At 38.6% G+C, this 20,847-nt stretch overlaps 2 protein-coding genes across 7 annotated transcripts in view; both read right to left on the bottom strand.

Annotated features, from left to right (window-relative positions):
* Positions 1-864, bottom strand: part of drg2 (developmentally regulated GTP binding protein 2) — a 40,131-nt gene extending 39,267 nt beyond the window's left edge. For 3 of the 4 annotated variants that reach the window (XR_011954933.1, XM_072559557.1, XM_072559559.1), the window contains exon 1: positions 672-863. Coding sequence is in view for 3 of the 4 variants with exons in the window: in XM_072559557.1 (XP_072415658.1) it covers positions 672-735 (64 nt within the window). In the remaining variant the exon portion in view is untranslated. Of the gene's footprint in view, positions 1-671 lie in introns of all 4 variants that reach the window. The other variant, XM_072559558.1, reaches the window with a different exon arrangement.
* A 5,198-nt stretch (positions 865-6,062) lies between these two features.
* gid4 (GID complex subunit 4 homolog) overlaps positions 6,063-20,847 on the bottom strand; it is a 49,859-nt gene continuing 35,074 nt past the window's right edge. Inside the window, exons 5-7 of one of the 3 annotated variants that reach the window (XR_011954934.1) lie at positions 16,804-16,939; positions 13,990-14,120; positions 6,063-8,393 (exon numbers count right to left, since the gene is read on the bottom strand). Coding sequence is in view for 2 of the 3 variants with exons in the window: in XM_072559560.1 (XP_072415661.1) it covers positions 8,330-8,393; positions 13,990-14,120 (195 nt within the window). In the remaining variant the exon portion in view is untranslated. The other 2 variants (XM_072559560.1, XM_072559561.1) reach the window with 2 other exon arrangements.

Consider the following 20,847-nt stretch of genomic DNA (forward strand, 5'->3'; position numbering starts at 1 on the left):
GAGAACACCAGCGCTTCACCAGAGGCTCACTGATGACATTACCGAGCATGGTGACAAAACGTCTGAAAATAAACCTGCCAGCTCAGTGAGCAAACTTACAACATGGATTGTAATTGTTGGTGTATGGATAGTATCCCTTCCTCTGAACCAAGAGGAGCTAAGTTGAAGTGCCACCTTCGTCAGAGATGTTTAACTACATCAGAATACTCAGCCACCTGATGAAGGAGCAGCACTCCAAAAGCTAGCGCTTCCAAATAAACTTGTTGGACTATAACCTGGTGTTGTGTGGTTCTTAACTTTGTACATCAAAATAGGTTAATGAGGAAAATATCTACAGAGGGCTGAGATGTGCACACGTCCGGATGGGAGTTATCCATGGCATACAGGAGACACACATGGAGTCCAGGCATCTGGGTGTGAGGGGGGGGGGGGGGGTCTACGTGGGTGGGTGCTTGGGTACAGGAGGGGTATGTGGAATAGTTTAGACCTCCAGGGCAGGGGCGGCTTGAACTCAGGTCTCCTGGTGTAGAGGCAGGGACACTACCACAAGCACACACTGTATTGGGGCTGGGTCAGGAGGGCTCACGGTGTGTTGGAGACGTATGGAGCTGGAATACACACAGTATTGGGGGGGGGGGGGGGGAGAATGTATTTTTATTCCGAGCCCCTACCTTTGTTTTTCTGGGTCCGCGAAATTTCTTTCTCGATTTCCGAGATTTTCTCTAAAATCCCCATGCCTGCGGGTTCTTGTCTGATTGTTTTCCCCCTCCGTCTCTTTGGGAAATTCGGTGAATATTCCACAAGATTCTGGAAACTTCCCGCGTGGACAACCCAGGAAACGGAAGTTGACGTTGGTGCAACCTGCAACTCCGTCCCCCGTCCGTCGGGGAGTGGTCTGATCCTTCAGGTGCATCAATTATCTCTTTCCGGACAAACTTTGTCCAGTTCTATTTGAAATGGGTTCAATTTTAACACGTACCGCGACGTGGTAATTTTTTGGTCTTCGCCTTTTCCACTTCCAGCGATAATCCTGAAACTTTGTCAATTCGCCAACAAAAAAAAACTTTTGATCATCGTTTAGAATTGTTTGACTTTTGCAAACCATCGTTTACTTTCTGCTGAATTGAGTCCGTAACCGAGAAATTTAAGAGCTGGACCTTCTCATCGACTCGTGAAGACCAGTTTCCATTCAAAACATTTAAATAGAGACATACAAGATAATCAGAGGGTTAGATACGGTGGACAGGGAGAGCCTTTTTCCCAAGTATGGGGACAGCAAACACGAGGTGACACAACTTTAAAGTGAGGGGAGATAGGTATAAGACAGATGTCAGAGGTAGTTTCTTCACTCAGAGAGCAGCAAGGGTATGGAATGCTTTGCCTGCAACGGTAGGAGTTTCGCCAAGTTTAAGTGCATTTAAGTCATTATTGGACAGGCATATGGACGTACATGGAATCGTGTAGGTGGGATGGGCTTCAGATTAGTATGACAGGGCGGCGCAACATCGAGGGCCGAAGGGCCTGTACTGCGCTGTAATGTTATATGTTCTATGATGTTGGTTTTGTTCGAATAGAGAAAAGAAATTCAAAATTTATGTTCATTTACAAATCATCATATGCTCCAAACATTTTTCCATTTTGACAAAACAATATTTTTGCCACTTTTCCATTGCCTAGTTTTATCACATGGTCTTTGCAGTTTTTTATGTAGCGTTGAACTTATGTGGTTTTGAATTCTAGACATTAGCTTCTCTGCATTATTGCGTAAACTCCATTGCGTCTTTACAATTGGTGTACCTACATCTCCAGATACTTCTGCTGCATAGGCTTATCAAGGCGGAATATCCTTACTTACAAAGAAACACTTCACACTTAATCGTTTAATATGCCAATGATGCTTTTCGCTCACTGAGTGAGGTTACCTCTTCCTGTTTATCGTGTGTTGTGCTATTGCTCGGATGTTGTGGATATTCTCTAACTCACTCACTCACTCACTCACTCACTCACTCACTCACTCACTCACTCGGGACGTGAATCCAAGCTTCTTGGTCCAGAAGTAGAGACACTACAATTGCACCACAAGAACCGATCGCCCCACCATTATATGCCTGCGCAACTGGCTGGAGACCAGCTGATTGTAATGCAGAGTGATTCCAATAGTGTGGATTCAATTATCACACCAGTTGAAGTCACCATGGCCACGCCTTCTCTGCCGCTCCCCACGTCTGATGTAGTGATCCTCAGGTTAAACTACCATAAGTCATCTCTCTCATTAAAGAACAGCACCATGATCCTCTGAGTCTATGGTGACTTTACCTTGTATTGAAAGGTGATATATCACAATCAAACAGACTTGACTCCTCAAGCAAGGAGAGACGATTGTCTCGTGGTATTATTACTGCATTTTTAATCCAGAGATTCAGATAATGTCTTGGGGACCTGGGTTTGAATCCTGCCACAATGGGTGATGAAATTCAAATTCAATAAACATCTGGAAATAAAATGCCTAATGATGACTATGGATCTATGGTCAGAAAAACCCACTGGTGCACCAATACCCTTTCGGGAAGATAAATATCAACCTTACCTCGTCTGGCCTAAATAGGACTCCAGACCTACAGCAATTTAGTTAATTCTTAACTTCCCTCTGGGGAATACGTGCTAGCACCTGACTAGTGACACCCTCAACTCATGAATAAATAAACTATTATAGTATCATAGAGATGTACAGCATAGAAACAGACCCTTTGGTCCAACTCGTCCATGTAAACCAGATATCTCAAACCAATCTAGTCTGACCTGCCAGTACTCAGCCCATATGCCTCCAAACCCTTCCTATTCATATACCCATCCAAATGCCTTTTAAATGTTGCAATTGTACCAGCCTCCACCACTTCCTCTGGCAGCTCATTTCATACACATATCACCCTTTGTGTGATAAAGTTACCCCTTTGGTCTCTTTTATATCTTTCCCCTCTCACCCTAAACCTATGCCCTCTAGTTCTGGACTCCCCCACCCCAGGAAAGAGACTTTGTCTATTTATCCTATCCGTGCCCCTCATGATGTTATAGACCTCTATAAAGGTCACCCCTCAGCCTCAGGGACTCCAGAGAAAACAGCCCCAGCCTAATCAACCTCTCCCTGCAGCTCAAATCCTCCAACCTTGGCAATATCTTTGTAAATCTTTTCTGAACCCTTTTAAATTTCACAATATACTTCCGATAGGAAGGAGACCAGAATTGCAGGCAATATTCCAAAAGTAGCCTAAACAATCTCCCAACGCCTGTACTCTATAATCTGACCAATAAAGGAAAGCATACCAAATGCCTTCTTCACTATCCTATCTACCTGCAACTCCACTTTCAAGGTGCTATGAACCTGCACTCCAAGATCTCTTTGTTCAGCAACACTCCATAGGACCTTACCATTAAATGTATAAGTCCTGCTAAAATTTGCTTTCCGAAAATGCAGCACCTCGCATTTACTTAAATTAATCTCCATCTGTCATTTCTCAGCCCATTGGCCCATCTGATCAAGATCCCGTTGTAACTGTAAGTAATCTTCTTTGCTGTCCACTACATCTCCAATTTTGGTGTTATCTGCAAATTTACTAACTATACCTCTTATGCTCATATCTAAATCATTTATATAAATGACAAAAAGTAGTGGACCCAGTACTGATCCTTGAGGCACTACTGATTTGTCTAAAGTTCAAACAGTGGAATGTGCTTTACAAAAATAAAATTAGCTGTGTTACATCACAGGCTTCATTTTAAATGACAGACTGAGCACTTCTTCCTCCTTCTATAAATCTCAATGTTCCTTTAGATAAATTAGTGAGTCTTGAGAAGAGTTGTACCTCAGATTGAGGTTCTGGATTAAGGCTTGCTCTCTGAGCTAGAAGGTTCATTTTTAGACGTTTCGTCACTGTACGAGGTAATATCTTCAGATGAAGAATTGCTGATGATTCCTGCTTTCTATTTATACATTTGGGTTGGTGATGTCATTTCTGTTTTCTTTTCCTCAGGGGGTGGTAAATCAGGTCCAAGTCAATGTGTTTGTTGATTGACTTCCAGTTGGAACGCTATGCTTCTAGGAATTCTTGTGCGTCTCTCTGTTTGGCTTGTCCTATGATGAATATGTTGTCCCAGTTGAACTGGTATCCTTCCTCATCTGTATGTAAGGACTTAATTAAGAGAGGGTCATGTCGTTTTGTGTCTAGTTGATGTTCATGTATCCTGGTGGCTAGTTTTCTGTCTGTTTGTCCAATGTAGTGTTTGTTACAGGCCTTGCATGGTATTTTGTAAATGACATTAATTTTGCTTGTTTCTGTTTAGGTTTTTTCAAGTTCATTAGCTGCTGTTAAGTGTGTTGGTGGGCTACCACGATGCCAAGGTGTCTGAGTAGTGTGGCAGTCATTTTCAAGATGTCTTTGATGTAGGGGAGTGGCTACAGTTTCTGGACACAGTTTGTCTGCTTGTTTGGGTTTGTTGCTGAGAAATTGGCAGACTGTGTTCATTGGCTACCCGTTCTTATTGAATACACTGTATAGGTGATTTTCCTCTGCTCTGTATAGTTCCTTTGTGCTGCAATGTGTAGTGGCTCGTTGGAATAATGTTTTGAAGCAGCTTAGTTTGTGGATGTTGGGGTGATTGCTTCTGTAGTTCACTATTTGGTCCGTATGTGTTTTTTGCCTGGAGATGCTGGTTGGAAGTTCACCATTGGCTGTTTGCTTTACTGTGACATCTAGGAATGGTACTTGGCTTTTGCTTTCCTCCTCTTTAGTGAATTTTATGCCAGCAAGGATATTATTGATGGTCTTGGAGGTTTCCTCTAATTTGTTTCATTTAGCGATAACAAAGGTGTCATCCATGTAGCAGACCCAACGTTTGGGCTGGATGGTTAGCGGAGCTATTTGTTAGAGTCTGTGCATTACCGTCTCTGCAAAGACCCTCACATACAGATGAGGAAGGACACCACTTCAACTGGGATAACACATCCATCTGGGTGTATGTTTGCACACTGAGCTGAAAGGTTCATTTCCAGACATTTCATTTCCTGTTTTCTATTTACATGTTTGGGTTTCTTTGGGCTGGTGATGTCATTTCCAATTATTTTTCTCAGGGGGTGATAGATGGGGTCTAATTGGTGTTCATGTATCCTGATGGCTAGTTTCTGCCTGCTTGTCCAATGTAGTGTTTGTCACAGTTCTTGCATGGTATTTTGTAAATGACATTAGTTTTGCTTGTTATCTGTATAAGGTCTTTCAAGTTCATTAGCTGCTGTTTTAGTGTATTGGTAGGTTTGTGGGCTACCATGATGCCAAGGTGTCTGAGTAGTGTGGCAGTCATTTCAGAGATGTCTTTGATGTAGGGGAGAGTGGTTAGAGTTTCTGGACATGTTTGATCTGCTGGTTTAGGTTTGTTACTGAAAAACCAGCACACTATGTCCAAACAGGCAGAAAGCTAGCCACCAGGATATATGAACACCCACTAGCTACAAAACGACATGACCCTCTCTCACTAGTGCCCTTACATACAGATAAAGGAGGACACCATTTTGACTGGGACAACACATCCATCTTAGGACAAGCCAAACAGAGACATGCACGAGAATTCCTAGAAGCATAGAGTTCTGGTTGGAATGCTATCAATAAATACATCTAGTTAGACCCCATCTACCACTCCCTGAGAAAAGGAACAGAAAATGAAATCATCACAAGAAATAACATCACCAGCCCAAAGAAACCCAAACACAAATAAAAAGCACAGGAATTATGTACAGTGCTTTGCCTGTAGATGTTACCTAGTAGGGTTACAAAATGTCTGGAAATGAACCTTCCAGCTCAGCGAGCAAACCTACATCCAGAACTTGTAGATAAGTCTATAAGATTGTCCTGCTGGATAGAAGACAGTTAACCGTATCATTAATTAAAATTAATGGTTTCATATTTTGCCAAAGTTAATGTGCTAATACTGTAAACATTCCAATTTCATTCCCTGGAATGCATTCAAGTAATATTCAATTCCATTTACAAGAGCGGAAAAGAATTCAAACTCCATAAAGTCTTTCACAAGGAACTTTATTGCATGTGGTACCCTCACTTATTTCACCACAGACCTGAAACTTAAAGCTCCTGATGTCTCATGAACAATGCAATGTAATAAAACATTCATTTCCATGTTCTGATTTATACAATAAAATCAACTCATTTTCAAAACTAGTTCATTGCTCTCTTTCAAGTGTCATTAGGTCAAACTTAGTTGTTTCACCCTAGTCATCCATCCATCCATCCATCCATCCTGCCTCCCATTTACACAACTCTTCATATATGTTTTAAATTAAAAAATGGACTTTCAGCTTACTTAGTGGAATTCCAAATAAATGTACAATTCAGAAGAAAAGGAATTCTTGACCTGTGTGAAATTAGAAGTTCCTATTTTCCAAAAACGGTTGCAATAGGATAAAGCAAAACACCACCCTCACTTTTCGATGTAGGTTCCAGTATTAGAGTCTGTTCAGATGTTTTCTTTTTAAAGGAGAGATTTCAATTAAAAGAATGCAAACCTAATCAATGCAAAATCTTGATCCCAGGGTGAAATTCCATCTCATTCACACTCAATTCATTCAGGACACACACATACACTGCCATATAGGCACACACACTAAAGTAGACGTACTCCTGATTCAGGTATAGCATCCTTCTTGGCAAATCAGTAAAGCATTTATCAGGATTTAGTTATCTTTATAGAAGTCACAATGGACAAAAAAGCCGGTGCAATAAATTTGTACAAGTGGTGATATTACATTCCTTTGTACATCATTGGTTTACAATGGTTGTAAAATAATTTTTCTTTGATTTTACATGAAGAGGAAATGATATTTCCTCCCTTGGATGTTGAAATGTCCTGAAGTTGCATGATAATTTCACTTTTATTGAAATCCTTCCCGTTTCATTCAATGTTAGATTTAATTTGAATACTCAGTGCCATAACTAGAATTTCACTAAGTGTAATGGTTAGTCCAGGAAATTTTCATTTTTCACTCTGTAGGCATTAACATCCTGCATATCTAGTCATAACTAGAAGAAAAATTGTTTTTGCACCAATTTAATTTAAACATCTATATTTTAAAAATTATATTAAATAGGTTGTCCAATTTGGAAACCTCTTTTCCTCTCCCCCACCCAATATTTAAGTGCAACATCCATCATCCACTGGATAGTCAGACCCAAAGCTAGATCCAAGGTGAATTTTTTTCTGTTCATCTTTTGTGCATACGTAACCTGAAAACCCAATGCTTTGCACATGCTCTGCACAAAGGCTTTCCTGGGATGGGGCAAGATAGGCTTCAACCTTAAAATGAGAAATATACTGTGCATGAAATTTCCCACTATTGTAAGGTTAAGTTCAATGTTTCTATAAATCTGACGGAATTACATCAGGAAAGGCACACAGTTTCCTTCTGTGAAAAGTTGGGTTAGCACCAACAATGGAACACCCTCTCCTGCCACATGCACAAAAAAGTACAACTTAAACTCCATGTGAAGTACGCATTAGCAGGAAATTACAAACCTGCAGCCTGGCAACTACTTTCCAAGGGTTTGGTTTAAACCTCAGTTTCCCAAATAGGTCACAGGCCTAAATAACATATTGCCAGGTATCCAATATCTATCACTTCAGAAATTCCCTATACAACTTGAGTCTTACAGAATTCAGTTATTTGTTTAGAGTATTTAACTTCTCTCCTCCAATACTGTTTTGTGGTATCTAAAACATCTGCTGCTGTTAGGATAAGGCCACTTCTGTTCTCCCATAAAAACCTAGCACAGAACATGTGCAACAGCACCAGTAGAGTAGATTAAAAAGACCATCTAAAGAATCCAAGCTTGATTAGCAATGTATAAAAATAGCAACAGCAAAAAGGGGAAACAAAACAAAAACAAAAACAATAGCACACAGCTCTTGTGCTATTGGCACATTAGTTCTTGTACAACAAAGTTAGAACTACGAAAAGAATTTAAATCAGACACCAAAATTAAAAATCAGTAAGTGCAGTTTAAATTAGCATTAAAAATGAGATTAAAATGAGTTCTTTTTTCCCCCCCTCGGTGAAAACAAGCTCCAACAGTCATGCACTTGGATTAGATTATTGATGCTCGAGCTCCTCATTGTGTTGTGGTCAGTCTGTCAGCAGCAGAGAAAACAGTAATTGTTCTCATTGTTACAGAACACTTTTGTTTCTCTTACGTTCTTCCCCCTAAACAGTTTCACCATCTGCTTACGCCCCCTCTCCCCAACTGTCTGAGGAGGGTTGTATTGATGAATATCACCGGAACTCATAGATGGGGGTGCTGTGTTCAGGGACATGTGTCAGGTTTAAAGACTGGTACCTGTTGGATAGAACAAAATACTTAAATTAAGACTTCAAGGTTCAATCTTATACTTGTATAATAAAACAAACAAACCAACCAATAACTGGTATGCATGACTAAGAGCTTACTATTCTGTGACTTAAACACCATATATGTAACTGAGTTAAGAGAACATTAAGCTCATGAGTGGGGTCCTTCTCCCTCTGTACAGTTTAATTGTGCAGTCTCAGTGCTTATATTTGAGCAAAGTCCCTGAGATCGTCAACGCCCATTCAAATCTCAATCTTCACATGGAACAGGTTAAGGAAAAATTGAACTCTTGACCAACGTAACTTTTCTTTAAAAACCCAATTTTAAAGTCAGTGTCCCAAACCTTTTAACACTTATCAAATGTTTCAAATAATAATGTCTTAGTATACTAGAGATTGTCAAAATAAAATTTTAAACCTAGGAGTAGTAAGTTAGAGAATGTAGTATTCTAAATATAGCAACAATATATAAAGAATGTATTAAATATGCAGGGACTAATTTTTTTTAAGTCTACATGGTACAACTGCACTGTATTGTGGAGTGCTGTGTGATTCAGCTCTGGTTTTGTTTGCAAAAAGGTTAATAATCTGTCAAAGTCACTTCAATAAGAAACAGCTGGGGATGAAGTAGGAAATTACAGGCATACCACACTAACTTCATTTATGGAGAAGTTACCAGAACCAGTTTTAAACAAGTGAGTAAGCATTTGAACAAATGAGTTGAACAGAAAACCAACACATCTGTGACAAGTAACCGATATCTAACAAACTTCAGAAGTATTGCAGATGCTGGAAATCTGAAATTCAAATAGAAAATGTGGGACAACTCAGCAAGTATGGCAGCATCACTGGAATTAAATAAGTTGCTTAGTGGACTCTGTTCAGTCTGCAAGTCTGACCCCTAGAGTTTCTGGTCTCCTATCATTTTAATTCTTTGTTTTCATGATCCCACTTCTGGCTTCTCCACCTTTGTCTCAACAACTGCTCCATCAAAACTGAACTCTAGCTTGAAGAACAGCATCACATCTTTCAACCAAGCAATTTGCAGCCTTCTAGATGAAAGACTGTGTTCAACAACTTCACATCATAACCACTGTCTTTTGGATGAAAATAAAGGTACACAATACTGAACTCAGGGCACCACTGGAAACAGCCTTTCAGATAAAATACACACAATAACTATAATCCTTTGGTCCCAATTGGATCAGTCACATTTCCTTGAACCTTTTGGACTTTTTTGACGAGTCTAAGTGGGACCTTGTCAAAAGTTTTGCTAAAATCGATGTAGACCACAACAAAATGTGTTATGCACATTTATTATCCTCATTGCCTCCTTACAATTAAAAGTTGGTCAGACAAACTTCTATTAAGAAATTAACACTGATTATTTGATTGGTCAGTTTTTTTCCAAATGATTGATACTGCCCTTCAGAACATTTTATTTTCCCCACTACCAAGGTTAGGTTGACTGGGCTGTAATTACTTGTTCTCTTCCTCCCTCTTTAAACAAAGTTGATATTCTTCTAGTACCATGCCTATGGCCAGAAAGGATTGTAAAGTAATGGTTAACAACATTGCTTTTTCTTCTTTAAATGGCCCAGGATATGCATCAGCCTAATCTGGCAATTTGTCTACTTTCAAAAATGATAAAAACCTTTAAATGATACCTCTTTCTTACTATTTTTTATTCCATTCAATATTTCATACAACTAAAACATCTTTTTTGAAGAGGCGTTAAATATGAATTAAGAAACATCTACTGCTTCTCTTTGTAGTTGTGAGAGTTTCTCCCTTCAGCTATTCTCTCGCTTTTTAGATGCTTAAAAAGCACGGTGGCACAGTGGTTAGCACTGCTGCCTCACAGCACCAGAGACCCGGGTTCAATTCCCGCCTCAGGCGACTGTCTGTGTGGAGTTTGCACGTTCTCCCAGTGTCTGCGTGGGTTTCCTCCGGGTGCTCCGGTTTCCTCCCACAGTCCAAAGATGTGCAGGTCAGGTGAATTGGCTATGCTAAATTGCCCGTAGTGTTAGGTAACAGGGTAGATGTAGGGGTATGGGTGGGTTGCGCTTCGGCGGGGCGGTGTGGACTTGTTGGGCCGAAGGGCCTGTTTCCACACTAAGTAATCTAATCTAATCTTAAAAAGATTTTGTTTTCTTTGATCTTATTTGCCAGTATTTTCATGCCCTCCCTTTGCTTTTCAAAATTTCTTTTTCAATTTTACTCCTCTACTTTCTATATTTCAAAATTTTAAGCTCTCAACATCAGATATATAGTTTCCCCAGTACACTCTTTGACAAAGAGGCTGTTGACTTCAAAGTGACCTTTTTCTTTTAAGGGAACATATTTCCTTTGAATCCTCCCACATCTCCTCATTGAATCCCCTCATTACTGAGGATGATTCACCTTCAAGTACCCGTTTCCAGTCTACTTTTGCAAAATCACTTCAGCTTAGTAAAAGATACCTTCCCCAACTTATTCCTGATGTTTGTCTTTTTAAATGTGTCAACAGCTAAGATCACTGCTAACAAAATGCTGCACCAACAATACCCCTTTCATTTACTTTCTAGCTTTTTTCTTTATGTCTTAGTAAATAACTTCTCTTGTTGGACTTTATACAACAGACTAAATGAATTCTAATTCATTAAAAATTCTGCGCTCCATTATGCTACTTCTATCTCATTAATATTAGGGTAATTGAAATCCTGTATCAATGCCACATTGTTTTGCATTTCAAAAATTTTCCACTGTCTTTGGAATTAAATCTCTATGATTGCTTGGAAGGTCTAAAGTGCACTATAGATTGAAGAATATGAAAAGAGAGAATGTCAATCTGTATAGATTCATTTACTGATCCTTGTCATAGATCCAGAAGTCACATAAATCTGTTAGACTGGTGTTATTTGAAATCACAAGCTTCTTTAGGTGAAGTGATGAAGGAACAGTGTTCCAAAACTTGTAATTTAAAAAAAATCTGTTGGACTATATCCCGGTATCACATGACTTTGGACTTTGTCCGCCCTCATCTAACACTAGCACGTCCACATTATTGTTCCTTTTCTCACATATTCTGTCTTCATAGCTGTAATTCTTTCCTTAGCCAGTACTTCACTCCTCCACTTAATGCCTGCTTCTAACTCATTTGCAAACTGCAGAATCAATGGTTTCCCATTCTTGCCATTTTTAAATGATGTTTCAGTAATAACCATTAAATATTTTCAAGTTTCTACCCATACCCTTCATTTATCTACCTCATTCACTTTCTTTGTGGTTACTTCTCCAGCCCTCACTTCCTCTACCTTCATGTTTACTAGTTTTGTGTTCAATTTCTAGATTTGCTTCTCTTCTTTCCAAATCTACAATCAGGTTTCCATCTCCATGCCAAGTTAGGTTAAACCCTGCCCAATAGCATGACCAAATTATCCAATTGACTAATATGCTGATATGCCTTGATTTATCTGGCTTTTATAGGTCCCACCTCAATAAGACCAAAACAAAATCCCACAAATGTTTTCTTCCCAACTTTCTCTGCATATAATCCTCTTCTGGACTCTCCTGCACCTGCCACCAGGAGTTGTCCAGGGGTTACAAACTGCTAACGAATAGATTTTAGAGCAATTGAAATATACCTGCAGTACCTCATCCTACTCATGTTATCAGTATGACACTGACTGCAACATCTGACCGATTTATCAAACGTTTGCCAAATACAAAGATATCCATGATACTGTATCAGGATGCAATATAAATAGCTTGGAAATTGATTAGGATGTATAAAGTGTTCTGATTGGAGGAATATATCAAATTGTGTAATTTAGGAAACAAATGTAAAATACTGTGGATGCTAGAAATCAGAAACAAACAGAAAACGCTCGAGAAACTAAGCATGTCTAGCAGCACTTGTGGAGAAACAGAATTAACTTGAGTCCAATACGTCCTTTCTTCAGAATTGGTGTTGAGAAATGATTTTTATATACTTTTGACAAATACAGAGGCCACTGCCAAAATAAAGGGGACGTTAGTGGTGGTAAAAAAATTGAAATGGGTGTAAATTAAGACATGAAGGATGAAGAATTGGTCCGATTAAGTATAAACAAGACACAAATAAAGCTGTGGAGGACATGAAGATTCTAAGAAAGACTGAACAGACATAATGTAGTTATTTCTGAAGTGATTGAAATCAATGCTGAGGCTTTGAGGCTGTAAAATGCCTTAATGGAAAATGAGGTGGTGTTGTTCCTCGAGCTTGCATTGTGCTTCGTTGGAACTTCACAACAGACCCAAGACAGGAATTTTAGCAAGAGAAAATGTTTTATTGAAACAGCAAGCAACTAGGTGGTCAGGGTCATTCCTATGGACAGAGTGGAAGTATCCTGCAAAGTAGTCATGTACAGGTAGTCTGTGTTTAGTCTTGACAATGTAAAGGAGATTACAACATTGTGAGCAAATGCAGAAGATGAGATTCAGGAAAGCACAAGTGAAACACTGATTCAGCCAAAAGGCATGTTTGTGGCCTTGGACAGGAGGTGGTGAATAGATGAGTGAGACATCATCTTTGATTGCATGGGAAGGTGTCACAGAGGAGTGATGCATTAGGAGTGATAGTGGAGAAGACCAAGGTGGAGGGAATATTCCTCACAGAATGCTGACAGTGGAGGGATGATGTGTGGGTGGCAGCATCTTGCAGGAGATGGCGGAAATGGTGAAGGATGATCCTTTGAATACTTGTCTCCAAGTGCACGAATTATACAAAGTTTAAGAGAATGCGAGCTGGAAGTTACAGTAAAATACAGAAAGATGAAAAGAATAAGCTGGATGGAAGAAATTGGATAGCTCTTCCAAACTGCTGACACATACACAATGGGCCGATTGACCTCCTTCTGAAATGTATCATTCTATACTTGTTGGATTTCAAATGTGGAGAAGAACAAGGACATCCATTTTGGATCCAAGATACATGTATTTCTTTAAATGGTGATAAGTGTTGCTGAAGATCAAATCAATTTTAGGGATCCATGCACACAATTCTCTAAAATTGAAAAATGAAAAAATGAAAAACAAAGGAAGTTTAATGATATGTTGACCACTGTTCTTGGGAAGGTTGGAATAAAAGGTTTTAGAAATTTGAGTGTGATCTAATTGTAACCTAATCTGAAAACTAGAAAGGGTTTGACAGCAGATGCAGAGAAATTTTTTCTTCTGGTGTTAATCCAAAATAAGGAATAATCTCAAATAGTTAATAAATAATTAATAGTTAACAAGACATAATTTAATTCTGGAATTCACTTCCCAAAAATGGTACAGTCTAGGGGTTATTTGGAATTCTCTAAACAGAGATCATGGACTTCCATCAGGTAACGCCAGAGGACACAGAAGAAAAAAAAACTGGCTAAATTACAATTTGAGATACAAATCATCCATGTAAAATTCAACGCTGGAATAGACTCAAGTGGCTCATGGCCTCCTCCTTCCTGACATTCACACACAATGGGATATATTAGAACAATAATTTAATGTATTGATTATTTTCATAATCCTGGGTGAAAGTGCCAATATTCATTCAAATTGAAGTGTCTAGTTGCTCTCACCATTCTGAACTTCTGTGGTAATAGTAGCCTTCTATCGAAGCTGTGGATTTTTGGAAGCAAATATAATAGAAGCCTGCGAAGGAAGCACCACTGATGTCTTTGATTGTGTGATCAGGGACTAGAAACTGTTCCTGTTGATGGAAAAAGAAAAAGAAACTCTGTACAATTGAATCAATTTACAGAATAATCTGACAAAATGCATTATAAAATAGACGCTGTTTGATTTCCAAATGTATCAAACCCATCGAGAATTTCTCAAATATTGTACAAATACCAGGAATGAATGAATCAAAGCCAACTGCAATGGCCAATAAAAGGTTCATGTCTGTAAAAGAGGCAATGTACACTTTGTACATTTCATGCCAAACGAATGAGGAGACACTTGCATAGATTAGTGTAATTAAAATATTCTGAAAAGCAATATGCTTCTTACATAGGTATACTGTGAGGGAAAGCAACTTGCATATAGTACCCAAATACAAAATCGACAAGTTTTAACTGTGGGGAAGTATTACAGTGAGTATTCCTTATGAGAAGCTAAGTTACCAAAAAGAGAAATCAGAAATCCACAAAAGATCAAACAGTTTAGCTATGTACAAGTACAAGAGGACAATATGGTTGTTTACGGATGCAAAAACATTCTACAAGTTCCACTCAACGTAACAGGGAAATGAACCTGCCCAAAAATTGGAATCCTAGCTGTGCTACTTCATATTAATCCACTGTGCTTAAGAATTTAATTTCTACCTAAATTACAGCATTTTAAAATTGAAATGAGAAAAAGGATACTTTTTGCTTAAAGCATCCTCCTGAGATGTCACTGAAAAACATTGTAAAATTTGGCTATCATTTATAAAATTGGAGGTAAAAGGAAAAACCAATACTCTGGATATAAAAATTGAAGATAATAAAAGAGGAACAACCAACATATCTATAATATAAATATAGCACCTCAGCACATCCTTAGGATACCACACACCACTTTACAACCAATGCAATACTTTTTAAATGCAGTCTCACTTTTTCACGCTTAGACTAACATTTCACGTGTGGATCTATTGTGAAACATGAACATATTAGATATCAGCTTGGACTCTAGTCAAAATATTCTTGCTGCCTAGTTAAAATGCTCTTCGCTCATCTCTGAAATCAAAAACCTAAACATTTGAACTTTTATGTTACTTCTGTACTGGAGGAATGCTCCAAACTTAACAATCTCTTTCCTGTTTTAGGAACTGTGCTGTGCACAAATTAACCTGTAGGTGTTCCTACATTACGATAGAAATTACATTTTGAAAGTACTGGTCTGGCTCTGAAGCACTTTGAAATGTCCTGAATTACAAAAATGCAACTCTATTTCACGATTTTCAATTGCTGTTATACCAGTTTGCAGCATTCTGTGATTGAAAATTTAAAAAAATATTTGATTCATATCTTCGCTCTCTGAACTCCATGCTGTAATGCTGGTAGTGGAGCCCCATTTTCTTCCTTCAACACCCCACCTTGTTACCTTATGACAAGTCATCTTCAAGATTTACTGCAAACTGAGCTTTTTGACTATGCTTTCAACTGATTTGTTTCATGCTTCGGCTCAAGTCTGACTCCAGTTGTGAAGCACTTGGCACTTTTCTCCAGTCTGCTCCTCTTAACTCAAAATTGATCAAATTAAATTAGGTAACGCAAAATTATTTTAGCATTAAAAACTGACATATGTTAGTTATGTTACGGAATTCAAATTATTGGATTTTTTTGAAAACACATCAAATCATATTAAAGAAATCAGGCATATCAAAAGTTTTTCCAATTTGGCATTTCAAGCCTCTTTTTCCTGAGAGCTTAACGATATCAATAGGTGTTGAGATTGAGACATTAGTACTTTCAATGACAAAACCAGTCTTGAATCTATTAATCTGGTACTCATCTGTAAATAATTGCACAACCAGATTTTTTTTTAAAGCTTAAAGGGAGTTAGTATTGCAATTTGTGAAAAGTTTTACTAAAAAGATATCTTGATGGATATGTAACAAACATAGACTTCACTTAATTATTCTGCTCAAGTATTTTACAAGATCAGTATGATTGTAGTAGTTGTTAATGAAATGAAATTTTGGGCAAGAATCATCTATATTGCAAAATAATTCATTTCCAAATTAATCTGGAAAATATGTGAACCGGTTAAATCATTGCAGCAGCTTTGAGCATTAAATGAGCCCACCCAGACAGCATTACTTGAGCAGCTGGACAGGGAAAGATATCTTAAATGAATGATGTCCAAAGAGTCAACAAGAATGTGATAAACAAGAATAAAATCTGGGCCAAGCACAGGTATTCAGTTTATCAAGCCCATTTTGTTATGGACTTGTTCCTACTATCCTGGAATTTCCATCAGCACTGTGGGTATGCCTACAGACTGCAGCAGTTCAATGTGGTAGCTCACTCTCACCTTCAATGGCTTATTGGAATGGGCAATAAATGCTAGTCCAGCCAGTGATACCCACATCTTGAGTGCGAATTGAAAAATCTACCTTCTGTCAATCACCTATTTTGAAAGGGATGCAAGATTCTTTTTACAGCTCTTAAAACTAAAATAATCGTGTTACAATCTACGACCAGAATCCTTTCCTCATGTGTTGATCTACATTTAAAAAGTTGTTAATTATCCTGATTCACATGTCCACTGTCCTGTGACATATTTTTACAATATTTTTGGACAAATTAGGTAAATGAATAAAAGATACTTGTCTAGAATCCTGTCTGTCTGCATGACTTGCATTGATAAGGCAATAAGTACAGACTTGTAATTTATAGACTTACTGTGCTGGCAGCCTTTGTGCACGAAGGATACTTTGAGGTCCTGTGTTTCAGGTTCGCAATCATGGAGGGAAGCTGCTGTGCATCGGCAGGTAGAGGCAGGCATGGCATCCACGTCGTGGAGCGGTTGTAGACGGGACTAAAAAGAGGTGTTGAAATTTATTTGAGTTGGAGGATTTTTAAGGAGCAGTTGCAGAAGGATGAAGTCAAAACATTAATGAGTTCAACATCCTGGAAATCCTTTGCAATTTGAGGCAGTTTTTGTAGAAAATTTAGTCTGTTTATGTTGCGATGAAAAAAGAAAACCACGGTTCTTGTGCACCAGTATTCCTTTACTTCTCAGTGCACGAGTGGTAATCATGGGATAAAAGTGCCCCAAAAGAGTGTGATTCTGGATGACTGTCCCTCCCCCCTAATGGAGAAGTGCCTTGCCTCTGGATGCCAGCTTGTTCCTTGCTTTCTTTCCACTTCCCTCCTTTTACCTCTCCCCACAAAACCAATATTAATTGTGGGACAAATGGAAATTTAGTTCCATAGGAATTTAGAGCAAATATGATTTGTTGATGATTTATTTGTTTGGCCTCATCGTAATGCAGGATCACATCCTGAAAACAAATCAGGACAGTGGCTGACATCAAATGTTGGAAGTTCTGACAAAAATTGATTGCCTGTTAGAATGTTACTTCTTTCATGAAGAAGTTGCTGTGCTGTTAAAGTAAAACACTCAAAGTCATACATGCCCTTGTCATTTACAACAAAAAACTAAGAGGAGCAAAGCTAGGCCATTAATCCCTCAAGTTTGCTCCACAATTCACGAAAATCATGGCCCTTTGTTTTAACCTCAGTTACGTTGTCCACATTATCCTATATGCCTCAATTCTCTTAACATTAAAAAAAGGAGTTGATTTCAGACTTGAATACAATGATTGAGTATGTGCAGCTCTCTGATGCAGAAAGTTCCAAGGGGCTAGACTACTGAATGAAGACGTTTTTCATCTCATTCTTAAATGAGTGATCCCATATTCCAAAATCCCCAGCTGGGACAAACATACTTTCAACAATTACACTGTCAAACCTCTATTTTTTCCAGATTTCAACGATGCGGTCTTTCACTCTGCTTAATTCAGAGGAATACAATCTAACCCAAACTTTCCTCATACGATAGTCTCTCAATTCCAAGAATCAATCTTATAACACATTATTATAGACCTTCCGAGGCTATTGTATTCTTTCTTGGGAGAAGGAAGTCAAAACTGCAAAACGTAGTTAGGTCTGGATCAATAAAAGCCCCATACAATTGTACAAGGACTTCTTTACTTTTATACTAAAGTTTCTTTGTATGAAAGAAACATACCATTTGCTTTCCTACATGTGTAGCTGCACGTTAACTTTGACTCACGACAAAGACGTTCACATCCTTTGAACACAAATTTCCTAGTCTCGTATCAATAAAAAAAATCAGCTCATTTATTTCCAAATTGTGAATTTCATAATTCTTCACTTTATAATCCACCTATCACAATTAATTTAAATTATCTAAGTGGTTTTGCAGCCTCTTTGCATTTTCCATACAGCCAATTTGGTCAATTCATATGATCACAGCTAAGCTTGAGATTGAATACCACTTTCCCACCTTATTCTCATGCTTGGATTCCCAGATACACCAAATACCTGTGTGATAACCTAGCTTTAAAAAGCTAGCGAGTAACGGGGCATCAACCACCTTTTGGGACACTGAATTCTGAAGATGCACAAACCTTTCAGTGAAGAAATTTATCATCCTCTCAATTCTAAAATGATTGATTCAGCGTCTTTCTCATCCAGGCCAGATTTTCTCAGTCTGTCATCATTGGGTAGTTCTTTCAGGACAAGGACAATTTTTGCCATACTGCCTCCAGTACAAGCACAATTTAAATTAAGATGATCAAAACAAAGCCCTGTATAATCATAGCAAGACTTAATTCTTGTACTTCAACCCCCTTCCATTAAAGGAATAACTGCCTTTAATTGCTGATTTTACATGCTAAATTTGTGTTCCTTGTATATGTGCACCCAAGTGTCCCTGATGCCTCGTGCTTGAAAACAAATTTCTCTATTCCATTTTTATAATCAAAGCGAACATTTTCATACCTCCCCACTCCACCTGCCATCTTGCTGCCCATTTAATCATTGCAGCGCCTGTGCCCTCTTGGTAACTTCCTGACCTTTGCTGATGGTACAAAATTAGATACATTCGGTTAATGATTTAGATATACAAATACAAAGTAAATAGCTGAGACGCAGGAGTGATCCTTGCAACACTCCACTAGTCAGCCTGCCATCTTGATTCCTCAAGAACCATCCAAGTAGTTATATCCCAAAAAAACTCAAACTTGTCCCTTTCATAAAACCATGCTGACTTTTGTCTGATCATATTATGATTTTCTAAGCAGATTGTTATTAATTCCTTGATAAGTGGCTCTCTCAATCCCAATGACTGATATCAGAATTAATGGCCTGCAGTTTGCCATTTTCAATTTAAATCCAGTTTTTATATCTCACCACTGATCCTCCGTGGCAGTGTTCACCATTTACAACACTAGAAAGGGACAAAGGCCTCCTTCCAAACCCACACCATCATTTTGAAGGACAAGAGCAGCAGATACGCAAGAACATCACCACTTACAAGTTCCTCTCCAAGGCACTTACCATTCTGACTTGTAAATATATTACCCTTCCTTCACTGTCACTGGATCAAAATCCTGAAACTCTCTCCTTAATATCATTATGGTTTTACCTACACCAAATGGACTGCATCGGCTCAAGGCTGCAGCTCACCACCTTTTCAAGGGCAACAAGAAATGTGCAATAAATGCTGGATCACCAGCAATGTCAAACTCCCCTGATTAAATAAAACAACATTTTCAGCATGACTATATTGTTGCTGGTCCTATCTATGCAGTAAATAATTACTGTATTTGACTGCAAAACAAAGGTGACAATATGTAAAAAAGGTAACAATTGGCTCTGTAAAGCTTCAAAAATGTGCTGTGGATGTAAACAAAGTCACATTTTCAGTTTTAAAATATTATTTCTTTGCTCCTTCAGCAATGATACCAACTTACAAACATGTCTTTTCAAACACATCCTGGACAAAGTGCACCCCAAACATAGAAAAAGACTGTAGAAAACAAAATTACACACAACTAAAGTCAACAGATCCAAAAGTTCTAGGAGAAAGTGAGGACTGCAGATCAGAGTTGAAAATGTGTTGCTGGAAAAGTGCAGCAGGTCAGGCAGCCTCCAAGGAGAAGGAGAAACTATGTTTCAGGCATGAGCCCTTCCTCATTCCTAAAGAAGGGCTCATGCCCGAAACTTCTATTCTCCTGCTCCTTGGATGCTGCCTGACCTGCTGCGCTTTTCCAGCACACTTTCAGATCCAAAGTTCTGACTAGAAGGCACAGTTTGCCTTCAAAATCCCCTGGAATTTGATTCAAATACTTACAAACCTAAGCTCTGATACTCCAAAACCATCACCATTTTCCAACTGTATACTTTCATAGCTGCAGAATGTCATACATATAAGGAGTTTACTTTCACTAAGATTCCTTAAAGATTCTATTTTCTTTGAAATGTAACCAAAACCATGTTTAAATATGATCCAAGGTTGACAGTTAAAATTTTTCAAAAATAATGTTCACAGAATATGGATGTCACAGTGCCCCTGAGAACAGAGTGATAAGCTTCCTTCTTTAACTACTGCATGCCTGTGAAGAAGGGAGTTCCATGATTTCGGCCATGTAATTGTGAGGGGACAACAATACATTTTCACATCACGATGGATAGTAAGTGTGGCTTGGAGAAGAACTTGGAGGTGGCGGTGTTCCCGGCATCTTGTCCTTGAGCTTCCAGCTGGTAGCGGTGAAGTGCTTAGAAAATGCTGCAAGATGAGCCTTGGTGTCACTGCAGTGCATCTTGTACATGGCACATTCTTTTGATTCTGTGTTGGTGGCAAAAGGAGTAAATTTTGAAGGTGGTAGACGGGGTGTCAAACAGGCTGCTTTGTCC

Source organism: Chiloscyllium punctatum, chromosome 40 (genome assembly GCF_047496795.1).
Source record: "Chiloscyllium punctatum isolate Juve2018m chromosome 40, sChiPun1.3, whole genome shotgun sequence".
Taxonomy (NCBI): Eukaryota; Metazoa; Chordata; class Chondrichthyes; order Orectolobiformes; family Hemiscylliidae; genus Chiloscyllium; species Chiloscyllium punctatum.